The 25402-nt window shown below is 40.2% G+C and overlaps 1 protein-coding gene across 1 annotated transcript; it reads right to left on the bottom strand.

Annotated features, from left to right (window-relative positions):
• Positions 1 to 20358: 20358 nt before the first annotated feature.
• On the bottom strand, positions 20359 to 20817 carry LOC132637584 (uncharacterized). Its single transcript, XM_060354651.1, has one exon. It carries the CDS (start codon positions 20815 to 20817, stop codon positions 20359 to 20361), a length of 459 nt encoding a protein of 152 aa, XP_060210634.1.
• Between the last annotated feature and the right edge of the window lie 4585 nt (positions 20818 to 25402).

Genomic DNA, 25402 nt, shown 5'->3' with positions numbered 1-25402 from the left:
CGTGCCACAGTCTGAGGGGTCTGCCACACCCCCACCAGTACAGCCTGGAGTAGGGCCATCGGCAGCTCCAGAGGTTCGTGTACCCGCACCTGAGGCTCCAGCTCCTCAGCCAGGGGCGGAGGATCGGACCCTGAGGGAGGCTGTGCAGTTACTGACTACGCTGGTGGCAGGACAGGCTCGCAGACGCGGGCGTAGGGACGACGATGATGATGACAGACGGGACAGCCTGAGAGTTCGGGAGTTTTTGCTATGTGGCCCTCCAGAGTTCTTCGGGTCTAAGCCCGACGAGGACCCCCACGACTTTATTCGGGGGATGCGACGCTCACTGGACTTGGTCAGGGCTTCTGAGACCGAGTCAGTTGAGCTAGCTTCACACAGGCTCCGAGATGTGGCTACTCATTGGTACGAGACTTGGGAGCTATCTAGGGGAGAGGGTGCCCCTCCAGCCACTTGGGATCAGTTTGTGACAGCATTCACCCGCCACTTTTTGCCACCAGAGTTACGGCGGGCACGAGCTGATCGATTCTTGCGTCTGCAGCAGAGGGGTCGGAGTGTTCGCGAGTATAGCCTTGAGTTTGATTCTCTGGCCCGATATGCACCGGCCGTGGTAGCAGATATGTCCGATCGGATGCACCGCTATGTTATGGGATTGGACCGGTATTTGGTAGACAGCTGTATGGCCGTGTCACTGCAGACAGACATGGATATTTCCCGGCTTCAGGCCTATGCGATGGGTATGGAGGACCGTCGCAGATCTGATCCTGCTGCCAGAGATAGGGACAGGAGGCCGCCCAAGAGGGCTAGATCTGCGGGTTATTCAGGAGATTCTCGAGGCGGACAGCCTCAGCAGCAGCAGCAGTCTGACAGATATTTTCCTCCTTCCGGCCGGGGTACTCAGACAGGCAGCCGGAGATTCGACAGTACGGGACCTTCTGGGGCCGGTCAGAGCTCCAGAGTGGCAGGATCGCAGGTATCCAGGGGTCCCAGTCAGGCCAGACCACCTAGACCCCGTTGTCCACATTGCGGGAAGTCTCATCCCGGGGAGTGTTACCGAGCGACGGGAGCTTGTTTTTCTTGTGGCGGTCAGGGCCACTTTATGAGAGACTGCCCATTAGTCAGTGGTTCGGGTAATGCGGCTCAGCAGACAGGGTCAGCCGCCGGTTCTTCCTCTGTTCCATCTGTTGCACGCCCTGGAGGGCGGGGTATTCCAGCACCGGCAGGGCGCGGTCGAGGCCGCGGTGGCGCTTCAGGTTCTAGCGGTCCCTCGAACCGCATATATGCTTTGGCCAGCCGCCAGGATCAGGAGGCTTCGCCAAACGTCGTCACAGGTACATTACTGGTTTTCTCCAGATCTGTATATGCATTGATTGACCCTGGCTCTACTTTATCATATATTTCCCCGCTCGTTGCTAGTAAGATTGGGATAGTGTCTGAGCCTATAGAACCATTTGAGGTAGCTACGCCAGTTGGGGATTTTATTGTAGCGAGACAGATCTATAGAGATTGTTCTGTGACCATTTATGACCGTAACACTAAGGCTGATTTGATAGAGTTAGACATGCTTGAGTTTGACGTCATTATGGGCATGGACTGGTTGTCTTCCTGTTATGCTAATGTCGACTGCCAGAAAAAGGTAGTCCGTTTTCAGTTTCCAGGGGAACCAGTCATAGAGTGGTTCGGATCTACAGCATCGCCGAGGGGTAAGTTTATTTCATACCTCAAGGCTAAGAAGATGATCCAGAAGGGTTATATCTATCATTTGGTCCGTGTGCACGATACTGCAGCAGAGGTACCTACCCTTCAGTCTGTCCCGGTCGTCAGTGAGTTTCCAGATGTTTTTCCTGAGGAGCTTCCTGGCCTTCCGCCTGAGCGGGAGATTGATTTTTCTATCGAGTTGATGCCGGATACGCAGCCTATATCTATTCCTCCGTATAGGATGGCACCAGCAGAGCTGAAGGAGTTGAAGGAGCAGCTGAAAGATTTGCTGGATAAGGGTTTTATCAGACCCAACACGTCACCCTGGGGAGCGCCGGTATTATTTGTCAAAAAGAAGGATGGGTCGCTGCGGATGTGTATTGACTACCGGCAGCTGAATAAGGTGACTATTAAGAATAAATATCCCCTCCCCCGGATTGATGATTTGTTTGACCAGCTGCAGGGTGCTAGACACTTTTCCAAAATAGATCTGCGCTCAGGCTATCATCAGGTGCGAGTACGGGAGTCCGATATCCCGAAGACTGCTTTCAGGACCCGGTACGGGCATTATGAGTTTAGAGTTATGTCTTTCGGGCTGACTAATGCTCCAGCAGTATTTATGGATCTGATGAACCGGGTATTTCGGCCATTCCTGGATATGTTTGTTATTGTATTTATTGATGATATTCTGATTTACTCGCGATCAGCCGAGGAGCATTCAGATCATTTGAGGACGGTACTTGGCATCCTCCGTCAGCAGAAGTTATATGCTAAATTCTCTAAATGTGAGTTCTGGTTGACTTCTGTGGCATTCTTGGGTCATATTGTCGGCGCAGACGGTATTCGGGTCGACACGCAGAAGATCGAGGCTGTGCAGAACTGGCCCAGGCCTACTACACCGACTGAGGTGCGCAGTTTTCTGGGATTGGCTGGGTATTATCGCAGGTTTGTGGAGGATTTCTCTTCTATTGCAGCACCACTGACGAGGCTTACCCAGAAAGCAGCAAAATTCCAGTGGTCGGATGCCTGCGAGCGCAGCTTTCAGATGCTGAAGGAGAGATTGATTACAGCACCAGTTCTGGCTCTTCCAGAGGGATCTGACGGGTATGTTGTCTATTGTGACGCCTCTGGTATTGGGATAGGATGTGTATTGATGCAGCACGGTCGAGTTATAGCCTATGCTTCCCGACAGCTCAGACCGCACGAGAAGAACTATCCCACTCATGATCTTGAGTTGGCCGCGGTGATTCATGCTTTGAAGATTTGGCGGCATTATTTATATGGGGTCCACGTTGATATCTATACGGACCATAAGAGCCTTCAGTATATTTTTAAGCAGAAGGAGCTAAACTTGCGGCAGCGGAGGTGGCTGGAGCTACTAAAGGATTACGATGTTGATATTCTGTACCATCCAGGGAAAGCCAACGTGGTAGCTGATGCGCTTAGCCGCAAGTCCGTAGGCAGCCTAGCGGATGTCCCATCTGATAAGAGAGACCTGGTTCGTGATATTCATCAGCTGGCCAGCCTCGGAGTCCGTTTGATAGATTCTGGAGATTCTGGGATTTCTGTTCGCCCAGTTGCTGAGTCATCTATTATTCAGGAGGTAAAGCAGCGCCAGTTTGAGGATCCTATTTTGATTCAGTACAGAGATGCGGCCCTTAATAAGACAAAGACCCAGTTTGAGATCTCGCCTGAAGGAGTATTATTGTACGACGGCAGATTCTGTGTACCGGATGTTGCGGGCTTACGACGGCAGATTATGGGCGAGGCACATTGTGCCCGGTATTCTGTTCATCCTGGTTCCACTAAGATGTATCGGGATCTTCGGTGTTTGTATTGGTGGGACGGCATGAAGAAAGACATTGCTGAATTTGTTAGTCAATGCCCGAACTGTCAGCAAGTCAAGGTTGAACATCAGAAGCCCGGTGGGTTGTTACAGGAGATGGAGATTCCAGCCTGGAAATGGGAGATGATTAATATGGATTTTGTTGTTGGATTACCGCGCACTCCACGCAGGTACGACTCTATTTGGGTTATTGTGGACAGGCTGACGAAATCAGCCCATTTCCTTCCGGTCCGGACCACATTTTCGGCTGAGAACTATGCCAGATTATATATCAGAGAGATAGTCAGACTTCACGGGGTCCCTATATCTATTATCACTGACCGAGGTGCTCAGTTCACAGCTAATTTTTGGAGGTCATTTCAGGAGGGATTAGGGACCCAGGTGACCCTCAGTACAGCATTTCATCCTCAGACCGACGGCCAGGCTGAGCGCACTATTCAGACGCTCGAGGATATGTTACGGGCCTGTGTTATTGACTTCAGGGGCAGCTGGGATGATCATTTGCCGCTTATAGAGTTTGCCTACAATAACAGTTATCACTCCAGCATTCAGATGGCCCCGTATGAGGCCCTTTATGGCAGGAGGTGCAGATCTCCTATTGGCTGGTTTGACATGGGCGAGACTAAGCTGATTGGGCCAGATGTGATCCAGGAGGCTGTAGATAAGGTGAAGCTTATTCGGGAGCGATTGTTAGCTGCTCAGAGTCGACAGAAAGCTTATGCTGATAAACGGCGTCGACCGTTGGAGTTTCAGAGTGGTGACTGGGTATTCCTGAAGGTGTCGCCTATGAAGGGCGTTATGAGATTTGGCAGGAAGGGCAAGCTGAGTCCGCGGTACATCGGGCCATACCAGATTGTTCGGAGGATTGGCGCAGTCGCCTACGAGCTAGACTTGCCATCCGATTTGGAGTCCGTGCACCCGGTGTTTCATGTGTCTATGCTGCGGAAGTGTATTGGTGACCCTTCAAGGATATTCCCAGTAGATGATCTTCAGGTGACGGAGCAGCTATCTTATGACGAGCAACCGGTATCTATTCTGGATCGTCAGGTGAGGAGATTGCGCACTAAGGAGCTGCCTTCGGTCAAGGTTCTGTGGCGCAACAACAACCGTGAAGAGATGACTTGGGAGGCGGAGGATGAGATGAAGAAGAGATTTCCCCATTTATTCCCTACGCCTCCTGTAATCTAAACTTCTGTATTTGTTGTACCAATGAACGGATGGACCATGTGTGCTGTTTATATATAAAATGGTTTTCCCGTTATGCTTGTGAGTCTTTATAAGATTTATTTAACATTCGGGGACGAATGTTCCTAAGGGGGGGAGAATGTTAGGCCCCGTGTTTTCGCACAGTTGGAAATCGGGAAATAACTACGACTCGGGTGTTAGAAGGGCATAAATTAATTTTTGAGAATATGACTATGTTGGTTGTGTAATCTTTAATGCTAAGACCTCGGGGAAGGCCGAGGATAAATTTGGAATTTCGGAAATTAGCTTCGGGAATTACAAAACGGGATTTTTAAGCATTGGGCCAAGAAACTACAAATGCAATTGAAGCCCAACAATGGAAGAGGGGGGATCCGGCCATGTTATAGGCCCAAACCCAATTTTAAAAGGGTCATGTGCTATGCACATGACCCCTAAATAGATATATATGAATTATACTTAGTATTATCCAAGAAACAACTCACAAAATCAAGAACACCCAAAAAAAAGGGTTTCGGCCGAGAGCTAGAGAGAAAGAAAAGGAAAAATCCCAAGCTTGTGTGGTGGTTCAATAATCTTGTTCTTTACATATTTGTGAAGTACTCAAGGCCCTCTTCAACGGGGTATAATTAGTTTGGCACGAGGACGACGTTTTCGACAAGTCGGGGTTTCAAGAAAGGTATGAATTCTTACCCTCTAATGTTATAGAATTGCTATGAATGGGTTAAGGATTGGAAATAGACGAGAATCCCGTAATTTGGACATAAATGGAAACGTGTGGGTGTGTGTTTGTAGTAGGTTTGGCCGTGAGCCATAGATGGGAAAATTGGTGTGAATTGATCTTGTTTAAGTTGGTAGAATGTGTTGTTGTGGCCCTTATATCGTAAATGATTAATTGGTGAATGAAATTGGCATTTAAAAATGATTTTGAATATTATCGGAAAGCGTATACCTTCGGTATCTTTATGTATATCAATGTATATCTTGGGTGTTATGGACTTTAGATGTGAATCTATATCGATGTTGATGAATTCGGAATGAAACTACGTGAGTTAGAATGTTCGTAAGTGCATTTTAGATGTTTTGAAGAATTTGGGAATTAATGGATTTTTATGCAATTTCGTGTATGGCATGGGTTGTAATTAGAATGTGATTGTATAAGTTTGAATGTGGGAATACATACAATTATGTAGGTATAGAATTGGAGTTGTGAAAGTTTGAATGAAAAGTTGCCAACTTAAGAAGTCATGAAAAACTTTGAAACTAGAATGGTGTTATTGTTGTTTGTTTTGGTTGTTGATGTGTGGGCTGTTGTAGTTGGTTAATGTGAGCCGAGCTATGCCTCGGGGATGTTAGATTTATAGGGGAAGTGCTGCCGAAATTTCGGTAGGCAATTGTGAAGTTAAAGGCATTTCTAAGCCTAAGGATCTCATTTGGTAACTTTGACCATTTGCAGATTTTTGACGAAACGGGACGAGACATTTGGAAGAGCTTACGACGTCTGTGAGGTATGTAAAGCCTCCCACTCTTTCATTTGGCATATCTTAGTGTGTCAGTCGAATAGGAGACCTTTCGGAGCATTTCTGCTCCTCGAAACCCGATCCACAGAAAAGTTGCTATTCATTCAATTCTATTGAAGCCTAAAGGCTCCAATTTGGCTAGAATGCCACTATTCGTCCGAAACCTATCAAAATGTGGTCGGGTAACCTAGGAATGATAATGTATGACCTTTGGCATATAAATGCTCGTAGAAACACGTTCGCCACCTCACTTCGACTCGAGGTGGGCCCGCTACCCCAAAATGCCCGATTTGCCCTTCGGGCCACCTTTGATAATAAATTTGTACATACTACTTCGGATCTTTGGAACATCCTCCTACGGGGTAGGTTTGGGCAATTCGATACGCTAACCTATGTTTTGAATTATATGGACCATTTTGGAAACGTTTTGCGAAATGAAACTTTATGTCGACTAAGTATTCGACTATTTTGTAATATGATATGATTTATGAATTTACTTTGTTTTGAAACACTATTTTGAAATACGATTTGCATTTGTTTGCTCACGACTCCGCTCGTGCCTTATTATGACTTCGTTCGCCGGTTCCCGGGCCGGTTTTGATTCGTGCGCTGTATGATAAATTCGGCCGTATGCTGTGTTACGGTTCCCGAGGCTTCGCCATAGGGCCCGGTACCGTTGGAGTTATGCTGTGATATGGCTCGGGATGCGATACGCTCACCGATGATTATGATTATGTTCGGGGATGTACGGAGATTTGAAACCTTCTGGTGTTATGCTGTGTGTGGCGCCAGCGTCGGAGTGGCGACCACGTTCTTAAGCGTTTGCATGATTTTGTTGCATAAAATATATGTATATGATTTCGATACAGATTTTGACATACCAGTTTGTAACCCCCTTTGACATTTGATCTGCTTTCGGTTTTGATCCATAATTCTGTACTCCGTGCTTTACATACTCAGTACATATTTCGTACTGACCCCCTCTCTCCGGGGGCTGCGTTTTATGCCCGCAGGTGCAGATTCCGGTGATCTTCCGCAGTAGGCTTCACCTTTTGGCTTTCTCGGAGTACTCTTACTTGATCCGGAGTCCACTCTTGGTACAGACTCCTCCACTTTGTATATACTTTGTATATTTGACGGTTTGGGTACGGCGGGGCCCTGTCTCGCCATACGTTATGTTTTGAATTCGTAGAGGCCTGTAGTCATCTTTGTGGGGCGAGGGTCCTATGTGTATATTGTATGATTTTGCTTTCGGGTCTTAAAGCGGTCTGTTTGATCTGATGGCCCCAAATGGCCCTTATGTATATATTTGTATTTTTACCGGCGATGCCTATTCCGCCGCTTTGTGTGAATTTGATTTGATATGACCGCTTAAGACATAATTTCGATATAAATTATGTTTGATATAATTTTTGTAAAATTCTGAAATAAATTTGAGTTCGGAAATGAATATGCGATTTGGTCTGGGTACCCAGGTAGGGTGCCAGTCGCGGCCCACGGGGCTGGGTCGTGACAATATCTCAATGACCAAGTGGCTAGGCAACAAAAAACTCTCACTGATCGTAAGGCCAGGCAATATTATATCTCACTGATCAAGTGGCTAGGCAACAATATCTCTCGCTGACCAAGTGGCCAGGCAACATAAAACATATGTATATAATGATGTATATCATGTATATAGTAGAGTGTATGAAGGTGCGTATGTAACTCTCTACCTCTATTCAACATCAGGGAATGACATAAAGCTGATGAGAATCCCTCTCAATAAGATATAATGAAAGTATATGGAAAATGTAACACCTATTAAGATACGAGCTCTACAATATGTGTTTCTAGTATAAGATTTACCCAATTCTTGCTTACTATGGATTCATGCCAATGAAAGTAAAGGGATAGCCATTACATACCTTGTGAAATAATCTGCCCAACAACCACGATAAGCTTAGCTCGCCACATCTTAATCTACAACAATGAAAATGGTGCTATCGTCACAATACAAATAGTACTGCTATCGTGTTTCGAACGATAAACTTATTTTATAACAAAACGGGCAGCATCTCCCCTATTTCTTCCACATTCCTCAGGTTCATAATAGTCACAACAACAACCCAAACAATTAACACTCTATAATAAGCTTGCAACCCAAAACAATGTTATAACGAGCGGCAAGCTTGATGTCACGACCCGTCTAGAGGGCCGCGACGAGCGCCCGATGCTAGCCCACCCGGGCGCCCCTTGGCTTACACTTATACTTACATCTAGGTGAGCCACATAATTTAACATACTTCTTTTCATTCATCACGCTAGTCCCATTGGACAACAATGCCTTTATATCATAATTGGCATCTATGCCACATCAATGTACATGAGCCGACAAGGCTAATCAAAATGATATACAAAATATAGGCCAATAAGGCCAGACATATCTAACCATATACACGTGACTACGAGCCTCTAAGGAGAGTATAACACATCACATAAGCAGAACAGGACCCCGCTATGGCCATAATTATGTACACAAAAGAATAAGTACCCAAAAGCTATGGCTCCGAATGAAATGGAGCTCTGCTAGGTGGTCTCTGAGAATACCGCTATGGATCGAGCCTGTCTCCCTGTGCACCTGCGGGCATGACGCAGTGTCCACAAACAAAAGGACGTCAGTACGAACAATGTACTGAGTATGTAAAGCATGATCAATATCAATGTAGAAGCATAATGAACATCATAAGAAATAGCACAAGATGGGAGATGGTAATATTATCGCCATGGGCACTTACTTGCCTTTCATAGAAACTTTCCATTCTAATGTGTGTTTGTGCTCATACCTCAATATCTGTATCCATATTCGTATCCGTTCCATATTAGTACTCGTATTCGTATACATACCCTTATTCACATTCATATTGTATACATAATCATATCACATACATAATCATATCATATACATAGCATTTACATAACATACCCGACCCCGAAGGTTCGGTGTTTCACGTACCCGACCATAGCTAGGCTCGGTGGTCATACATACCTGGCCAACTAAGGCTCAGTGTTACACATACCTGACCCTACCAAGGCTCAGTGTTACACATACCTGGCCCTACCAAGGCTCAGTGTTATCCATACCCAACTGCAGTGGTGCGCGCGCGTTACGTAAGCATACATACATATACATCTATACACATACTACCCGGCCATATAGGCTCGGGGTTCATAGTAGCCATAGATGGGCACACATACATACAACTCACAAGCATCTTTACTACTTTCATCACTATCATCATCGTCATCGTTATCGTCATCGCCATTACCATTATAGTCGTCATCAATATCATTATCGCTATTATCATCATTCATCACATTTATCTTTATAGGCTTACTCGTCATACGATGAACTTAGTACAATCGTAGCATAGCAAGAATCGTGAGCTTAATAGCTCGAAAGATCGAATCATTTATGAGACATCATAGACTTATGGAAGATTTAGATGTTTGGCCAAAGAACCATGCCTTATGAAAGAAGGGTTAGCCTTACGTACCTTTCCGTTCAACTATTTACCACTTGCACGTTCTCCTCCGAAGCTCACGTTTCTACCTTCATTAAAGTCATACTATCATTAGAATCGATAGCTAGCATACATGACTAAACTAGAGAAAATCAGGCAACGTCTACTTTATTTATACGACATTCCTATATAGTGTGTTTCAACTCTCAAACGTCAACAATACATTCACAATACTACAACAATAGTCATTATCCATCCACATTATCCATATTCTAAACTCACTTTTCAATCATCCATAGCCATGGCCATAACGCACGACTATGTCCATTCACGTACATTGCTCATCTCATGTTCTCAACATCATTTATAACACATTTACATTACAATACATCAAGACTCATAACTCAATTCAACTATTTCTCAAAATGGCACTATTCCACATTCATGACCCATTTTGCCATACCTCTCTACAATCCAAGTATTTCAACTCTTAAATACCTTAAACAACATAGAAACATCACAAATCTTACCTTAGATGTCGTAGGAACAAGCCTTGGTTGATAATACTCCACTTGAGCAAAACCCTAGTTTATCTCTAATGAGATTTCTTGACTTGTATGATCCTTAATGGGTTTTCTTATACTTGATTCACTTAGTTTATGTTGTTGTTCACTAGTAATCCTTGAATCCTTGTGGAATAAATGTAGAGAGAGGTTTTAGAGAGAAGGGGGTGTCATGTGGAAATGAAATAATGAACTTGGTCTCTTATTAATAACCCAAAATCTGATCTTAAATGAACAGTCGTCGAAAGTGCACAGTGGTCGTAAACACAGTTTACGGTCCGTATTCCAGTTTACGGACCGTATTTCGTGGTCGTATTTAAGGATGACAGAAACAGAAAGTCAGGCTGAGGACATGGTGGTTTACGACTCAGTTTACGGGCCGTATTTCAGTTTACGGTCCGTATTCCAAGTCGTCTTCAACCATTCCAGCATTTGACAGAAAGTTGAAATTTTTTGGAAGCTGAAATACGACATGGCAGTTTACGGACCGTATACCACTTTACGGTCCGTATTTCATTTTACGACCAACTGGCCAGAATGCAAACCTGCAACTTTTCACATTTCCAAAACCTATAATTAGTCATTGTGGAGCATAACCTACCTTTCATTGCAATTGCCTTTGAAATCTTACTTAGGGTCGTCAAACGTCGTTCCCTTCTTATTAAAACATCATATACTAGTATTCTTCGTTAGTCTATTCACTGTACGTTCACTGGGGAATTCCCGAGGTGTAACACTTGATTTATGACTAATAAAGCTATACCTTCAAACCCTTTCTTGTTTTACATACATGTCAACAACAAAAACAACATAATCAGGTTATCCCATCCATTTCCAACCATAAAATACCACAAGAACAACTTCAAAATAGTTCAACAAGAAACAACAACACACTACGATTTTCGACTTCTATTTCACGGGTTTTCAACCGTACAAGCTAGCTATGACTTCTACAAGCTCAAATACATGCAAAAGGCACATATTCTTACCTTAAACCACAAGAACAACTCCAAATCTGAGGTTACTTCACATTCAAGAACTCTCCAAATCAACCACAAGAAGAAGAACAACAATCTCACAAGCACCACGAGATCCCCGACGTTAGATTCACGTTGTTTCTCTTGGGTTTTGACTCTTCGATCATGTATAGACTTAGGAGAGGGTTTGGGAGGTGCTTTGGGGGGGGGGGGGGTCTTAAAGTGATGGAAAATGGAGTTAAAATAAAAGAACACCAATTTATACATCTTTTTAAAAGTTCCACAGCCTTAGGGGCGCTACAGAGCTCACCTTGAGCAGCTATCGCGCGAAACTGGTTGTCTGCGCAGTCTCGCAAAAATGCAAATATCTCTCCACTCCGATGTCGTATCGACAAACAGTTTAATGCGTTGGAAACTAGACTCGTAGACCTTGAGTTTTCTGAGTGTATGAGCCCGTAACTCCAAGTATATTGGGAGAAAATAGCAGTGACATTAGACCCTAATTTGAATAAACTTGTTGACACCCAATTTTGTCCCGCCTTCTTCCAAAATATTTATTTACGCTTCTAATATTTTTGACAACTTAAGAAATAATTATTTATACTTTACTACAATTATTAGCTTTTATTAATATCAGCATTTCATTATCTATTGTAGTCACTAGCTGTAATTATTTTTATTTTATTACCGTTACTACTACCACTATCATCATCATCATCATCATTATTATTGTTATTATTATTACTAGTATTATTATAATTCGCATTATAATCATTTCAACATTTTTTTACCATCTTATGTACACGCATCACATTTATTTTCGCGCAATTAAATAATAGCGTTTATTCACTGATTGAACTTTTAAAATATTATCGCACGGCTATTACAGCGTCATATAATTTTATTTTTATCTGAACACTAATAAGTACATACTTTTATATTAAATGATATTTTGGCATACGTTAATATATAATTAATTGAAGGAGGTCTTTTATGCAAATTTAGAAGCCCAAAATAGCACAAGAAGAAAATATATTTTTTATCCCATCCGCCCCAATCAATTTATAAACATTTTTCGGACCAGCCCATTGTAATTAGCCCACCATCCGTTTAAAATACAACCCGACCCAGCCCACATTTTTATTTCATCAACCCAATCCATTATCTTCAGCCGACCCGGCCCATATCGTTTACTCCATCTCCCTAAACCCTAATGAAAATGATCCACCTCCTCTTCTCCTCCTCTCTCTCTCTCTCTCTATCTCTCTCTCTCTCTCTCTCTCCTTTCTCTCTCTCCCTCGATGAAAGCGGTAAATCCGCAGAACTCTTTCCACCCTCACAAGCTTTGCATGTTCAGTTCGGGAAAAATAATTAATTCTCTGTCAGGGGTTCAACGTTTGAAGAGGCGTTTCATCCTCCTTCTCCTGTTTTGTTTCGATCTGAGCCTTAATGAGTTCTTGTCCGTTGTAAGTTCAAATCTCTCTTTTATCAGCCCCTTTTTCATTTTCGGGTACCAAATTTTAATGATTTTTGTCTCCTGGTCTCTTTTCTGATCGGGGTTGAAATATCCACTAAAATCCAAACGTTTGGAGCGGGGGAGTGGAGTGTTCTTGACCAGAAATCCTGCCCATTTTTTGAACCCCCAACAAAACCCTAGTTGATCCCTATAAATAATCATTTTCTTGAGTCAAAAAAGAAAGAAAAAGAGAGAGTTCTTCAGCCGCCCAAATCCCCTTTTAAAAAAAAAATATTAGTTTTCAGCAGTCATATATTTCTTGATATCGATAAAAAAAAATATGCTAAATTATTTTTCTGTTTGCTTTTGCCCCTGGTATTGGTTCGAATCCGAGTTTATACAAACTTGGAGTTTGTAGTGTTTCGAGGGAGATCAGAGATTAAAACCCCACTTCGCTGCACTTGAAGAAGGTGCGTTAATTCCCCGTTGCTTTTTTTCATTTTTGCATTTTTTAGCTTCTTAGTCATTTTTTAGCTTCTTAGTCATTATGTGTTAACATCAGTTTATTGTCTTTATGATTTAGCACATTACTATGTTAGTTCAGTTTGGAGTTTGTGAAGCATGTTATATGCTGGTGTGATTAGATGAAATGCCTATGTCTTAATTTTGCTTAGTGGTTAAACATGTTTTAGTATGCTAGGTTAGTTTAGTATTGCATATCTTATGTTCCATAGTCTATTAGGTCGAGCATAACTAGTTGCATCAGGGTTGCAGTTAAGTGATTTGAGAATAGCATGAAGATTGTTGATTGTTTTGTCAGCAAGATATGATGTGTTTTAAAGGAAACCTTTGTAAATTTAAGATTTGCATTAGTCTCTGCTCAGCATGGAATAGTCTAAACATGTTTAGTTGCCTGAAATCTTTATACATTACATGTTGGGTGAATTTGAGATTTGAAATAGTCAAGGTGTAAGTGTTGTGTCCTGTAAATCCTACAAGTCTGCCAAAACAATGATGGTTTTAAATATTCATAGCTGGTTGTTTCAGTTGGCTTAATTTTAGTTTATTAGCTTAGTAGCATTATGCATGTTCCTGTTTTTCTTTAGTTAGTTTAGTTTCGGTTAGTGGTTAATAATATTTATATGTTCATGTCTTTGTTTGGTTTAGTTTTTTTTTTTTTTTTTTAGTTTAGTAGTTAACAGTGTCTATATGTTCATGGCTTAACTTAGTTTAGTTTAATTTCAGTTCCCCTGAGGCTGATTGTCTTGTTGTTTGATCTTCACTCATGTTTAGTTAATATATGTGATCAGTCTACATTTCAGTAATTTACTAATCATGTTTAGCTTAAATTAACCATGTTTGTTTAATGTGAATGTTGGGTCTGCTAATCAGTAACTGCCTAGCTGTGTACATGCTATCTTCAATCTGAACTAGGCTTGTTTTGTCGTAAGTTTCTTTCTGTAAACGATTAGTTACATATTTTAGGCAACCTGCTTACAAACTTTAGTTTCATTTATGATTGGTTAAACCTAAACTAGCTTAGGAGGGTTCTGTATGGACTAAATATATGTCTATGATTGTTTAAAAGTGATTTGTATGCTTGAATGATTAGTAATGCATGTTTAAAGGCTTACATCTTGCTTGACTATACTGTGCGCCTTTCATTTGAATGAAATCATGTATCATGTGTTTAGCTAAGAATATCATTTAATAGAATTGAGTGTGTCCCATGAGGGTAGCATATGCATATGATTCATGTCCCTTCTACTTGCATCAAATCATGTATCCATGTATGTATCACTAGTTTGCCCATTCTGAGCCTAGCATGATATCACTCAGTTTCTTCTTGTGACTATACGAAAGTAATTCATTTAGTTTGTATGCTTCTGTGTTAGAAAAAAGATTAAAGAACTTGTTTCATACTTGATTACTCATATTCAACTGGTTCTGCCTAATACTCATGACTGTAGCTGTTTTACTTGCATCATGTTGCACCTCTCCCCTCTCCTCTTGTTGTGTTCTTCTGTTTCCAGGCATCTGGTATATGCCATGTTAAACGTGAATCCAGTGTGCACATCTGTTGTTTGTTGGCTGAATGTTGTGTCCCTTTTTGTGGAGTGCCTTTTGTATATTTTAGAATAATGTCATTAAGTATGTCAAACAAGTTGAAATCTGCATGCTACTTGAGTGTTCTATGTCATCCCAGATAGGGTACTACTAAGTAGTTTCTTAAGTCTAAATATAGGTTTGGTTGGGATCATTATATTTAGTTGTAATAGTAATCTCTTTGCTTCGTTTACTCAGCTTACTGTAGTGCCTGATTCTGCTGTCCCTGTTCGGTTTCTTCATTGCTGGTTGTTATATTCAAGTCTTTTTTTTCCTCTGTTAATTTAATTCAGCGTGTCTGGCATGAGTGCTTAGTGTCACTGTTTTCCCCGTTCAAATTCCTCATGACTAGGCAGTGTTTAGTCTCTTCATTTCGGGTATGCCATCAGATGTATGACCATTAGTTGGTGTGCTTGATTTGTGTTAACTGATTCGGAAATAAAATTTCAGTTCTGTAAGCATGTTATGATTCCTGCATCTGTTAATTTTTATATGCTCTTACATTATAAGTATACCATTGTTGAGTATGTATATGAGTGTATATTACAAGTAAGTTGTGGTTAGCACATTGATAGGGAAGTTAGTGGGTCATTATGGATCAAGCTTGAACCCTCCCCGGTGTAAGCCATGCCTGGGATTCATGAAATCCCTTGGAACTTGTGCAACATCGGGAAGACGGGGGAAAAAGCTTTCCGATATTAACCTTCTACGCATCCTTATGAATGTGTATACATGAGGTATACTTAAATATACACAGTATATACATAATCTACTGGTTTGTTTTGAATTTACATTATATATGTTTAGCCTTACTTATTGATTATGTGCTAATCCTTTTCTTTCGTTTTTATGCATGACCATCGCATACGAGTCCGAGAGACTCGTCTTCTTCCGCATTCGGTGTTGGGCTAAATCCCAACATGACTTCTCTCTCTTGAGTCAGTCCCCTGTCTGCAGCAATGAAAAAAAAAAGATTTCTGGGCCAAAGCCCAACAGCAGCAACAGATCGCAACAATGACCCCCTAAAATGGGCCGATCCAATTAATTATTTATCCCTCATTTCTATTTTCTTTTTGTGCATTTGATTTATATTTTATGACTAACATTTTACTTTGGTTTTGTTTTCTTAGTTTATATGAATCTTAGTGGAGTTAGTGGGTAGGGTTTTAATAATAATGGGTAGTTAATTTAAGGGAGAAACCAACGATTAATTCCATAGGTTTTATTCTCTTCTTTTTATGTTAAAATTATTTATAGTATCTATAATATTTATTTTTTATTAGAACAATTGATTTTCAATAGCGTGAATACATATTTTGAGTTAAGGGAATCATGTTTTATTCTTACTATCTTAGAAATCTTTTTATGTTAAAATTATTTATAGTATCTATAATATTTATTTTTTATTAGAACAATTGATTTTCAATAGCGTGAATACATATTTTGAGTTAAGGGAATCATGTTTTATTCTTACTATCTTAGAAATTTTAAAACGTCATTAACATGCAAATATGAACTCAAGTATATTTTATAAACAATTTCTCAAGATTTATCCAACTATGCATGTTTTTTTTAGCCGAATATAGTTAATAAAAAATAATAAAAGGGAGAAAGAAAACTCACGTCCTTTTGCATCATATTTATAAAATAAATCTAGATTTTTGGTTGCATTGCCATATTCACATAACATAATTTTACCCAAGGCTCCAATTTGCTAAAGCTTCTTTTTAAAAGCTGTTATTTATATGCAATTCCTTATTTAAAATTCACGCAAGTTGTGGTGGAATTATTTTTATTAAAATAAAAAAATGGTATTAAGATGTATGATTTATAAAAAAATGATTTTTGGCCTTTGAAGATAATTATTTCCTTATGCAAGTTTAGAGACGCATTATATTGTTTATTTGCAAGATTTCTCTATTTTAATTACGTATATGCATTCTATGAGACATCTTTCTTAAAATTACTTATAAAATATTATTTATTATATTTTTTTTGATATTAACCTAAGTTTGGTCGGTAACCATAATTAATGGATTCTAAAGGATGCCTAACTCCTTCCCTTTAGGATAATCAAGAACCCTTACCTAGAATTACACTAATTAAGCAGATCATTAACGGAGGTTTAGTTTCACTTTGCCTTAGTTAATATTTAGGTATCCTAATTCACCTTTAAAATTAATTAGGTGGCGACTCCTTAAGTTTAATAATTTGGGAATCACCAATATGTTGTACTCCGATTTGACCTGTTTAAAATGGGGTATAACAAAACTTATGAACGTAATTTTTGATAACTTTTGCTGATTTTTATTTACAAGTTGCTTGACTTCAAACTTAACATACGAATACTATATGATTCAAAAACCTTAAAACATGACCTCTTTATCATATTAAGAAATCCTAGTTTTACCCTAAAAGTACGGGTTATAACATCCTCGATTCGTTTAACCTCTAACCTATACGATACTTTCTTAACACTTGTTAAACTTGGATTAAGCACTTATAACCTCAAAGATAATCTTGATTTATGAGATTTTGTCGACTGACTTATAACGAACATAATGTACCAAAGTATGAGGTGTGACATCATATTTCTATTCTTCCTCACTTGCCACCCTTCTTCTTCATCTATCCCTGGAGGGCCCCAGTGGTGAAGGGTTTGATTCGGGTCCAGATTTGGACTCTTCTAGCCCAAGGCTGAGAATAAGGAAGGAAATTTCCACAGCAAAGCATTGAAAGGCAAGAATAATAGTAGGCCCTGCACTTTTCTAGTATGTGCGTGCTTACTCATTCCGCCTTTCATCTTCAGGCTCTTTTTCATATTTTTCTTTTCTTTGTAGTTAGCCCAAGGGTTCTTGTTATGCCCCAAGCCCCACCTTGGCACAACATGCAACCGGTGCAATGAACAATACCGGAAGCACCTTATAAGATCAATAAAAATCTATTCTCTTTTAAGTCTTTCATCATTTATCTAAAACAAGTCATTTAGGGATAAATGAAAACATCCCACACTTATAAGAGTAATCAGCAGAAGTCTAATATAAATAACCAATCGTAATATGTAGAAAAAGTACCAGTGTTTCAAATGATGACTTCAACAACTATCCACAATAATAACATCTATCTATGGAGATTCTAAGATAAATGAATGAATAGTATAACTTCGGGACGCAACCCAAAAGCTAATAGCAATAATCTGAGATAGAGGGAAGTCCCACGAAAAAGCATGTGCGCTCACCAATAATCTGAAAAGCAACAAGTTATCCTACTCTGTACGTGTATCACGAACCTGCTCTTCTGTGTTACCTAACACACCATCAAAAACAATAATAGTATGCCTAAATACTAGGTACTCAGTGTGTGTCTCTGAGATAATAGTTATATAGAAAAATATATAAGTAATAAGTGTAACTAAAAACAGTATTGAAAAACAGTTAACAACAAACGATAACATCTCATGAATATCTAGTATAAGTCAATGATGAAGAAATAATCACTTTGAATACTTCAGTCGTTCTCGTTACCTTAAGTTCTTTAAATAGTTCGATATCCAAAGATAGAATAAGCCAGTAACCCTAGTAACATCACTAGTAAAAGCCAATAACATAAGATACCGTTAATCACGTTAAGTCTTCTCACTCATGAATTCAAGATCGTCAACAAGCCACTCACAGGCAACCAAACTATGACACATGCCAATACAGGCCCAAATCAACATAACGAAGGGATGATCGCTTAAGGTACCCAAAACTGCACAGAAGCAGCATATCAGAGCTATCAACTCATGATGGCTACCATTCCTCCCGAATAGGTAGGCAAAGACTACACTGGGGCTACCAACCCTCAAAGCCCACTCTTCCTCCAGAATGGCTAGGCTAACCCCACTAGGATCCATGGTGACTACCCTTTCTCTTGAGTAGCTAGGCCAAACACAAATAATATAAATCAGGGCGTATTAGCCGAATCACAAATCATGGCATGGAAGCTGCATAATTCATTATGAATTATGTTCGTCATCCCATTAGTAGAGGTATATAAATCCATTAACCGATTTGGAAATCATTTTCTAAATCATTAATCAAATTTCAATTCAACGAAACCCGATCACAGGGAAAAACAATCAAATATCAAAATCGTCGAATTCAAGTTTAACGCATCACATGTAGGGGCAATTCATGTTCAAAGTTCGAAGCTTTATAATTTAATTTCAATCGTCCTTTTATAGGCGAAATCACGAATATATATAATACACATACAGTTAATGTAGTCTTGTCCCCCACGTACACAAATCTTATAAAATAAACCATTTTAAAGGCTGAAAAGTATGTTCGAAAAGACATTTACCTCGATTCCCGCTATAACGCTACCAAACGGGTTTTACGAGGTTCAATAATCACTCTACGATGATTAATAATGATAAATTTCAGAACTTTAACCACATTCTAAGAGTTTCAAGCCTTATAAAAAAACTAGGGCTTTTTGTGCCCAAAAATGTTTTCTTAAATCCCCCGTAGATCACCCATGGATTTATCATTTATAATACACTACACTATCTAAATCCTCTAAATAACATTAGCAAATATCTAATATCTTACCTTTAAGAAGTTTCCCAAAGTCTTCTTCGATTTCTCTTTCTTCGATTTTCAAGAATCTATGGTTTTAAAGGATGAATGAGTGTTAATTTGAAGTTATATTGCATGATGTAGTAATGATGGGAATTGATCAAGAATTCACTTTAGATGTTTTAGGGAAACCTTAGTGTTGTTTATTCTCATAAATTCGTCCAAAACAAAGTGGGGAAGGGTTTTGATGAAGTTAGAAGCTTGTATAGTTCGGAACCAGAAAAACAGGGCCTCGCGGTGCCCTTGCATCGCAAGACCATCGCGAGGAACCTCCCTTGTGAGACCATAGCATCGTGAAGGTGTCTTACAAGGCCAGAAATCTGTCAGAGACCTGAAATATTCGCGCCACCCTTGTGACGCAAGGGTATCGCGACTGCCGGCAACATTCGGTAAGATAGGCATAACTCCTAGCACAGAGCTCCGTTTGAGGTGAGCTATATATGGTTGGAACGGTATTTCAAAAGGCTACAACTTTCATTTTTAGTATCGAATCTTAAGACCCCACTATTTGTCTTGACCTTAAAATAACTATTTCCACCCAAACTCATCCCGATAAGACTTTATATGGATAAAATGTCACATTAGTACCCATTTAACACATTCATACCTAACCCAAAATTACAGAGTGTTATATTATTCTCTTCTCAGGATCATTTGTCCCCGAATGAAAATTATGGCCTAATCCTCAAGTTTTCAAAAAAAAATTACTAGAGTTTCTTTGTGTTGCAAGATATCCCAAAACAAAATTCAGCTAACACCTTAACAATAATAATGTGTCCCTCACAGGGACTCCTACAACTACAACAAACAGGCCTAAACATGAAATTAGGGATTCACACCTTTAGTCTGTACTATTGCACATATTTGTTAACACATACTTGTAATAAGGAATAAGTGAGGGTATCTTTTCTTCATATTCTCCTCTGCTTCCCAAGTCACTTTTTCGGTATTATGATTTTTCCACAGGACTTTAATCGAAGCTACATCTTTCATCCTCGATATCCTGACTTGTCGCTCTAAGATTTGCCCAAGTTCTTCATAAGACAACCCCTCATTGACTTCAATCTCTTCATGAGTCAATATATGAGAAGGATCAGTTTTATACAACCTCAACATCGAAATGTGAAACACAGGATGCACCATAGCTATCTCAGATGGTAATTTTAACTCATAAGCCACCTTCCCAATTCTTCTCACAATTTCATAAGGGCCAGTAAAATGAGGAGTAAGCTTACCCATTCTGCCAAACCGCATTACTCCCTTCATTGGCGACACTTTCAAGAATACCTTGTCACCAACAACAAACTCTAGCTCACAACGCCTCATGTTCATATAAGACTTCTGTCGACTCTGAGCTGTCTTGAGTCGTTACATAATGAGATTCACCTTCTTAATTGCTTCGTGAACTGAGACAGGACCCAATTGCTCTCTTCGGTAGGTTTAAACCACCCAATTGGAGATCTACAATACCTCCCATAAAGTGGTTCATAAAGAGACATTTGAATGCTCGCTTGATAACTGTTGTTCTAAGCAAACTCTACAAAAGGTAGATGCTCATCCCAATTTCCTCCAAAATCAATCGCACAAGCTCTCAACATGTCTTCAAGAGTTTGGATAGTCCTCTCTGCTTGCCCATATGTTAGAGGATGGAAGGAAGTGCTCAAATTTACATGAGTTCCCAAACCTTCTTGGAACGATTTCCAGAAATGAGCGGTGAATTGCGTACCTCTATCAGATATGATGGATGTTGTAATCCCATGTAATCTAACTATTTCCTTTAAATATAGCTTGGTGTAATTCGTTGCAGTATCAGTCGTCTTTACAGGAAGAAAATATGTAGACTTTGTAAGTCTGTCAACAATCACCCAAATGGAATGAAATTTGGCCTTTGTGTTGGGTAACCCATGACAAAGTCCATATTAATCAACCCCACTTCCATTGGGAATCTCAATATTCTGAATCAAACCACCAGGCCTTTGGTGTTCAGCCTTCACTTGCTGACAATTCAAACGCTTAGCCACAAAGTTAGAGATATCTACCTTCATGCTCTTCCACTAATAGTGCCACTTTAAATATTTATACATCTTGGTGGATCCCGGATGCACATAATATTAGGAACTATGTGCTTCCACCATCAATTCTTGTCGGAGACCATCAACGTCAAGGACACATAGACGTCCTTGCAACCCTAGGAAATCACCAGCAGCACCAATGGTAACTGAAGTGTACTCACCCTTTTCCACTCCATCTCACAGCTTCACTAGAAGTCCATTTTCATATTTCTTAGATTTAATTCTCTCCACAATATCAAATCGCGCTTGCATAATTCCCACCAACTGCCTATTTTCAGTTTCATCGAGTCAGACTCCAACACTAGCAAGTCTTCAAATATCCCTCCCCGTTGGCATTTCCTGAGCACACAAATTTACTAAAGTACCAATATATTTTCGGCTCAAAGCATCATCGACAACATTCACCTTACCAGGATGATACACGATATTTAAGTCCCAGCCTTTCAACAGCTCTAAGCATCTTCTTTGTTTGAGATTCAACTCTCGCTGCTTGAAGATATATTGCAAGCTCTTATGATGAGTAAAGACATCATAGTGCTCACCATACAAGTAGTGGCACCAAATCTTTAAAGTGAAACCACTGCAGCCAATTCCAAAATTCTTCTCATGTTTCTTCAACTGCCACGAAGCATAGACAATCACTTTGCCATTCTGCATAAAAAAATAATCCAAACCAATTCTGGAAGCATCACAATAGACTACATAGCCACCAAACCTTGAAGGTAGAGTCAATACATGAGTTGAAGTCAATCTCACCTTAAGCTGTTGCAAGCTCTTTTCACATGCTTCAAACCATTGGAACTTAGCAGCCTTTTGAGTCAATTTCGTCAGTGGTGTGACTATAGATGATAAACCTTCCACAAACTTTCGGTAGTAACTTGCCAAACCCAAGATGATTCAAATTTCCATCGCGCCCATTGGCCTCGGCTAATTCTGAACTGCTTCAATATTATGAGGATAAACTTTGATACCTTCGCGAGACACCACATGACCCAAAAATGACACAGATTTAAGCCAGAACTCACACTTGGAAAATTTTGCTTAAAGTTTTTTCTCGTTAAGCGCTTTCAAGGTTATTCTCAAGTGGCCTGCATGTTCCTCACGACTCTTCGAATACACTAGGATATCATCAATAAAGACAATAATGAAACGATCGAGAAAAGGTTTGAATACACAATTCATCAAGTCCATAAATGCAGCAGGTGCATTAGTTAGACTAAAGGAGATCACCAAAAGTTCAAAGTTTTCATAACAAGTAAGAAAAGTTGTTTTCGAAATATCATGCTCTTTTATTTTCAGCTGATGATACCCATACCTCAAGTTAATCTTTGAAAAGAATTTAGCAGCCTGAAGTTGGTCGAACTGGTCATCTATCCTTGGAAAAGGATATTTATTCTTAATGGTCACCGTATTAAGTTGACGATAATCAACACACATTCTAATAGAACCGTCCTTCTTTCTGACAACAAAGATCGGAGCACCCCAAGGTGAGGTACTTGGTCGAATAAAACCCTTAGCCAACAAGTCCTTCAATTCTTGTAGATCTGCTGGAGCCATACGATACAGCGAAATAGAGACTAGTTGAGTATCGGGAATGACATCAATCCGAAAGTCAATAACTCTGTCAGGTGGAATACCTATAAGATCTTCTGGAAACACTTCGAGAAATTTGTTACTATAGTAGTAAACTCAAATTCGGGTACGATGAATTGAGTGTCGTTGATAGCAACTAGATGATAAATACACCCCTTTGAGATCATTTTATGAGCCTTAAGATACGAAATAAACCTACCTCAAGGATTAGCACTTTCACCTTTCCACACAATAACTAGTTCGTTAGGGAATTCTAATTGAACTAACTTATAGTGGCAATCCACATTGGCATAGCAAGCGGATAGCCAATACATCCCCTTAATCACATCAAAATCAACCATCACTAGTTCAAACAAGTCAATTTTAGTGTCACGACCTTTAACTGCAACTACACAGTTTTTATAAACTCTAAAAGCAATAACAGGACACCAGCAGGGGTTTCTATAGAAAAGGATTCTAACAATTGTTCAGGCTCCACTCCAAAATCAAGAGTAAAATATGGTGTCACATACGAGAGATTCGAACCCGGATCATTCAATGAATACGCATCAAAAGAGTAAATAGTGCGAATACTTGTGACCAAAACATTTGAGGCTTCAACTGCCTTTCTACAAGTCAAACCATAAAGTCAAGCTTGTCCCCCATTAGCGGTGTTAGCAACCAATTTACTAGTTCTATTACCACGAGCGTTAGGAACATTGTTAGTATTACCAACAAACGAATTTTGAGCAGCAACAGGAACAGACGAATTATTTCTCTGGCCAGAAGAGCTTGCCATTTCACATAGACACTTCCTACACTCCCTCTTGATATGACCCCTTATACCACAATGATGACAAACACTATCCTCCCATCCGTATGAATGTCGGATACTACCTTGTGAATATTTGTTCTAATTGTTATTCCCCTGACCTCACCTACCAGACGGAACACTGGCATTAGAAGAAGCTCCAGACTGTGCAGGTGCAGAGTACCCTTTCCTCTGCCCTTTATTATGTGAGCCACTTAAACCACCTGCAGATCGGGCCTTTTTTACTTTGTTCCCTTTCTAACCTCTTTTCACCTTTCTAATTCTCTTGTTATTCAGTGAACCCAACCAAGGATGAAATGTACAAGTAGGAGATATAGCAACAACAACACATGCAGACTTAAGATGTGGCACCAAACCACGCATAAACTTGCTCAACTTATGCTTCTCAGTTGGAATCATGTACATAATGTAACTTGCCAACCATGTAAACTTAAAACTATACTTACGAACAGATGTGGTGGCCTGTTTGATCCTCTCGAATTTAGTAGCCAGAGCAAACTGCTCCTCATCACACATAAACCTCTCCATAAATGCCTGCTCGAATTCAGCCCAAATAGGAGCCTGAGCATTGGTACCTCGCTCAGTCTACCACAATTCGAACCAAGCATATAAACACCTTTCAATTGGTATGCTGCGAATTCCACAGCTTTATAACGATGGGCATTCATTTCCCTTATCCATCAAGTACTGGGGATTATCTTCTTCTTGCGAACCAAAGAACTTAGGCGAATTCAGCCCCAAAAAATGCTTAAGTCTTTCTCCTCCTATCAGTGTCGGATCCGCACCCCCATGCTGATGTTGGGATGACACGAGAGTGGTAAACATCTGGATCACATTCTGCATCGACCCAATATCATCCAGGCCGGAAGCAGGGGCTGGTGGTGCTGGTGGTGGTGCTTGGTGTCCATTGCCGTTCTCAACCCCAACATTGGTCCCAGTAGCGACACAGTTAGTTAGTGATGTTAGCGAGTCGTTCGCTAGATGATGCATCAGAAGCACCATTGTTTCCTTGGTTAGAGCTCCCGCATGAGTTAAAACCATTTTTAGGAGGCACAAAAAAAAAAAGGAACACGACAAAATGATCCTAAAAGAAGTTCAAGCTCTATAGCACAATCTAGAATAAAAAATAATGAGAAACACTTATAAATGTTCTGGTAGTCTTTTGATTATGCAGGTGGTCAGGGCGCACAAGGAAGACTCCACTAGACACAGACACATCCTAGGACACATATATACCCAGGCTCTAATACCAAGCTTGTCACGCCCTAAACCTGACCTTGGCGCAATAGGCATCTGATGCTATGCACAACACCAGAAGTACCTTATAATATCAATAAACATCTCTTTTAAGTCTTCCCTACATTTATCTAAAACAAGTCATTTAGGGCTAAATGAAAACATGCCCATACTAATAAAAGTAACAACGCAAGTCAAA

The sequence above is a fragment of the Lycium barbarum genome, chromosome 4, assembly GCF_019175385.1.
Source record: "Lycium barbarum isolate Lr01 chromosome 4, ASM1917538v2, whole genome shotgun sequence".
Taxonomy (NCBI): domain Eukaryota; kingdom Viridiplantae; phylum Streptophyta; class Magnoliopsida; order Solanales; family Solanaceae; genus Lycium; species Lycium barbarum.
This window is presented reverse-complemented; position numbering and strand designations above follow the sequence as displayed.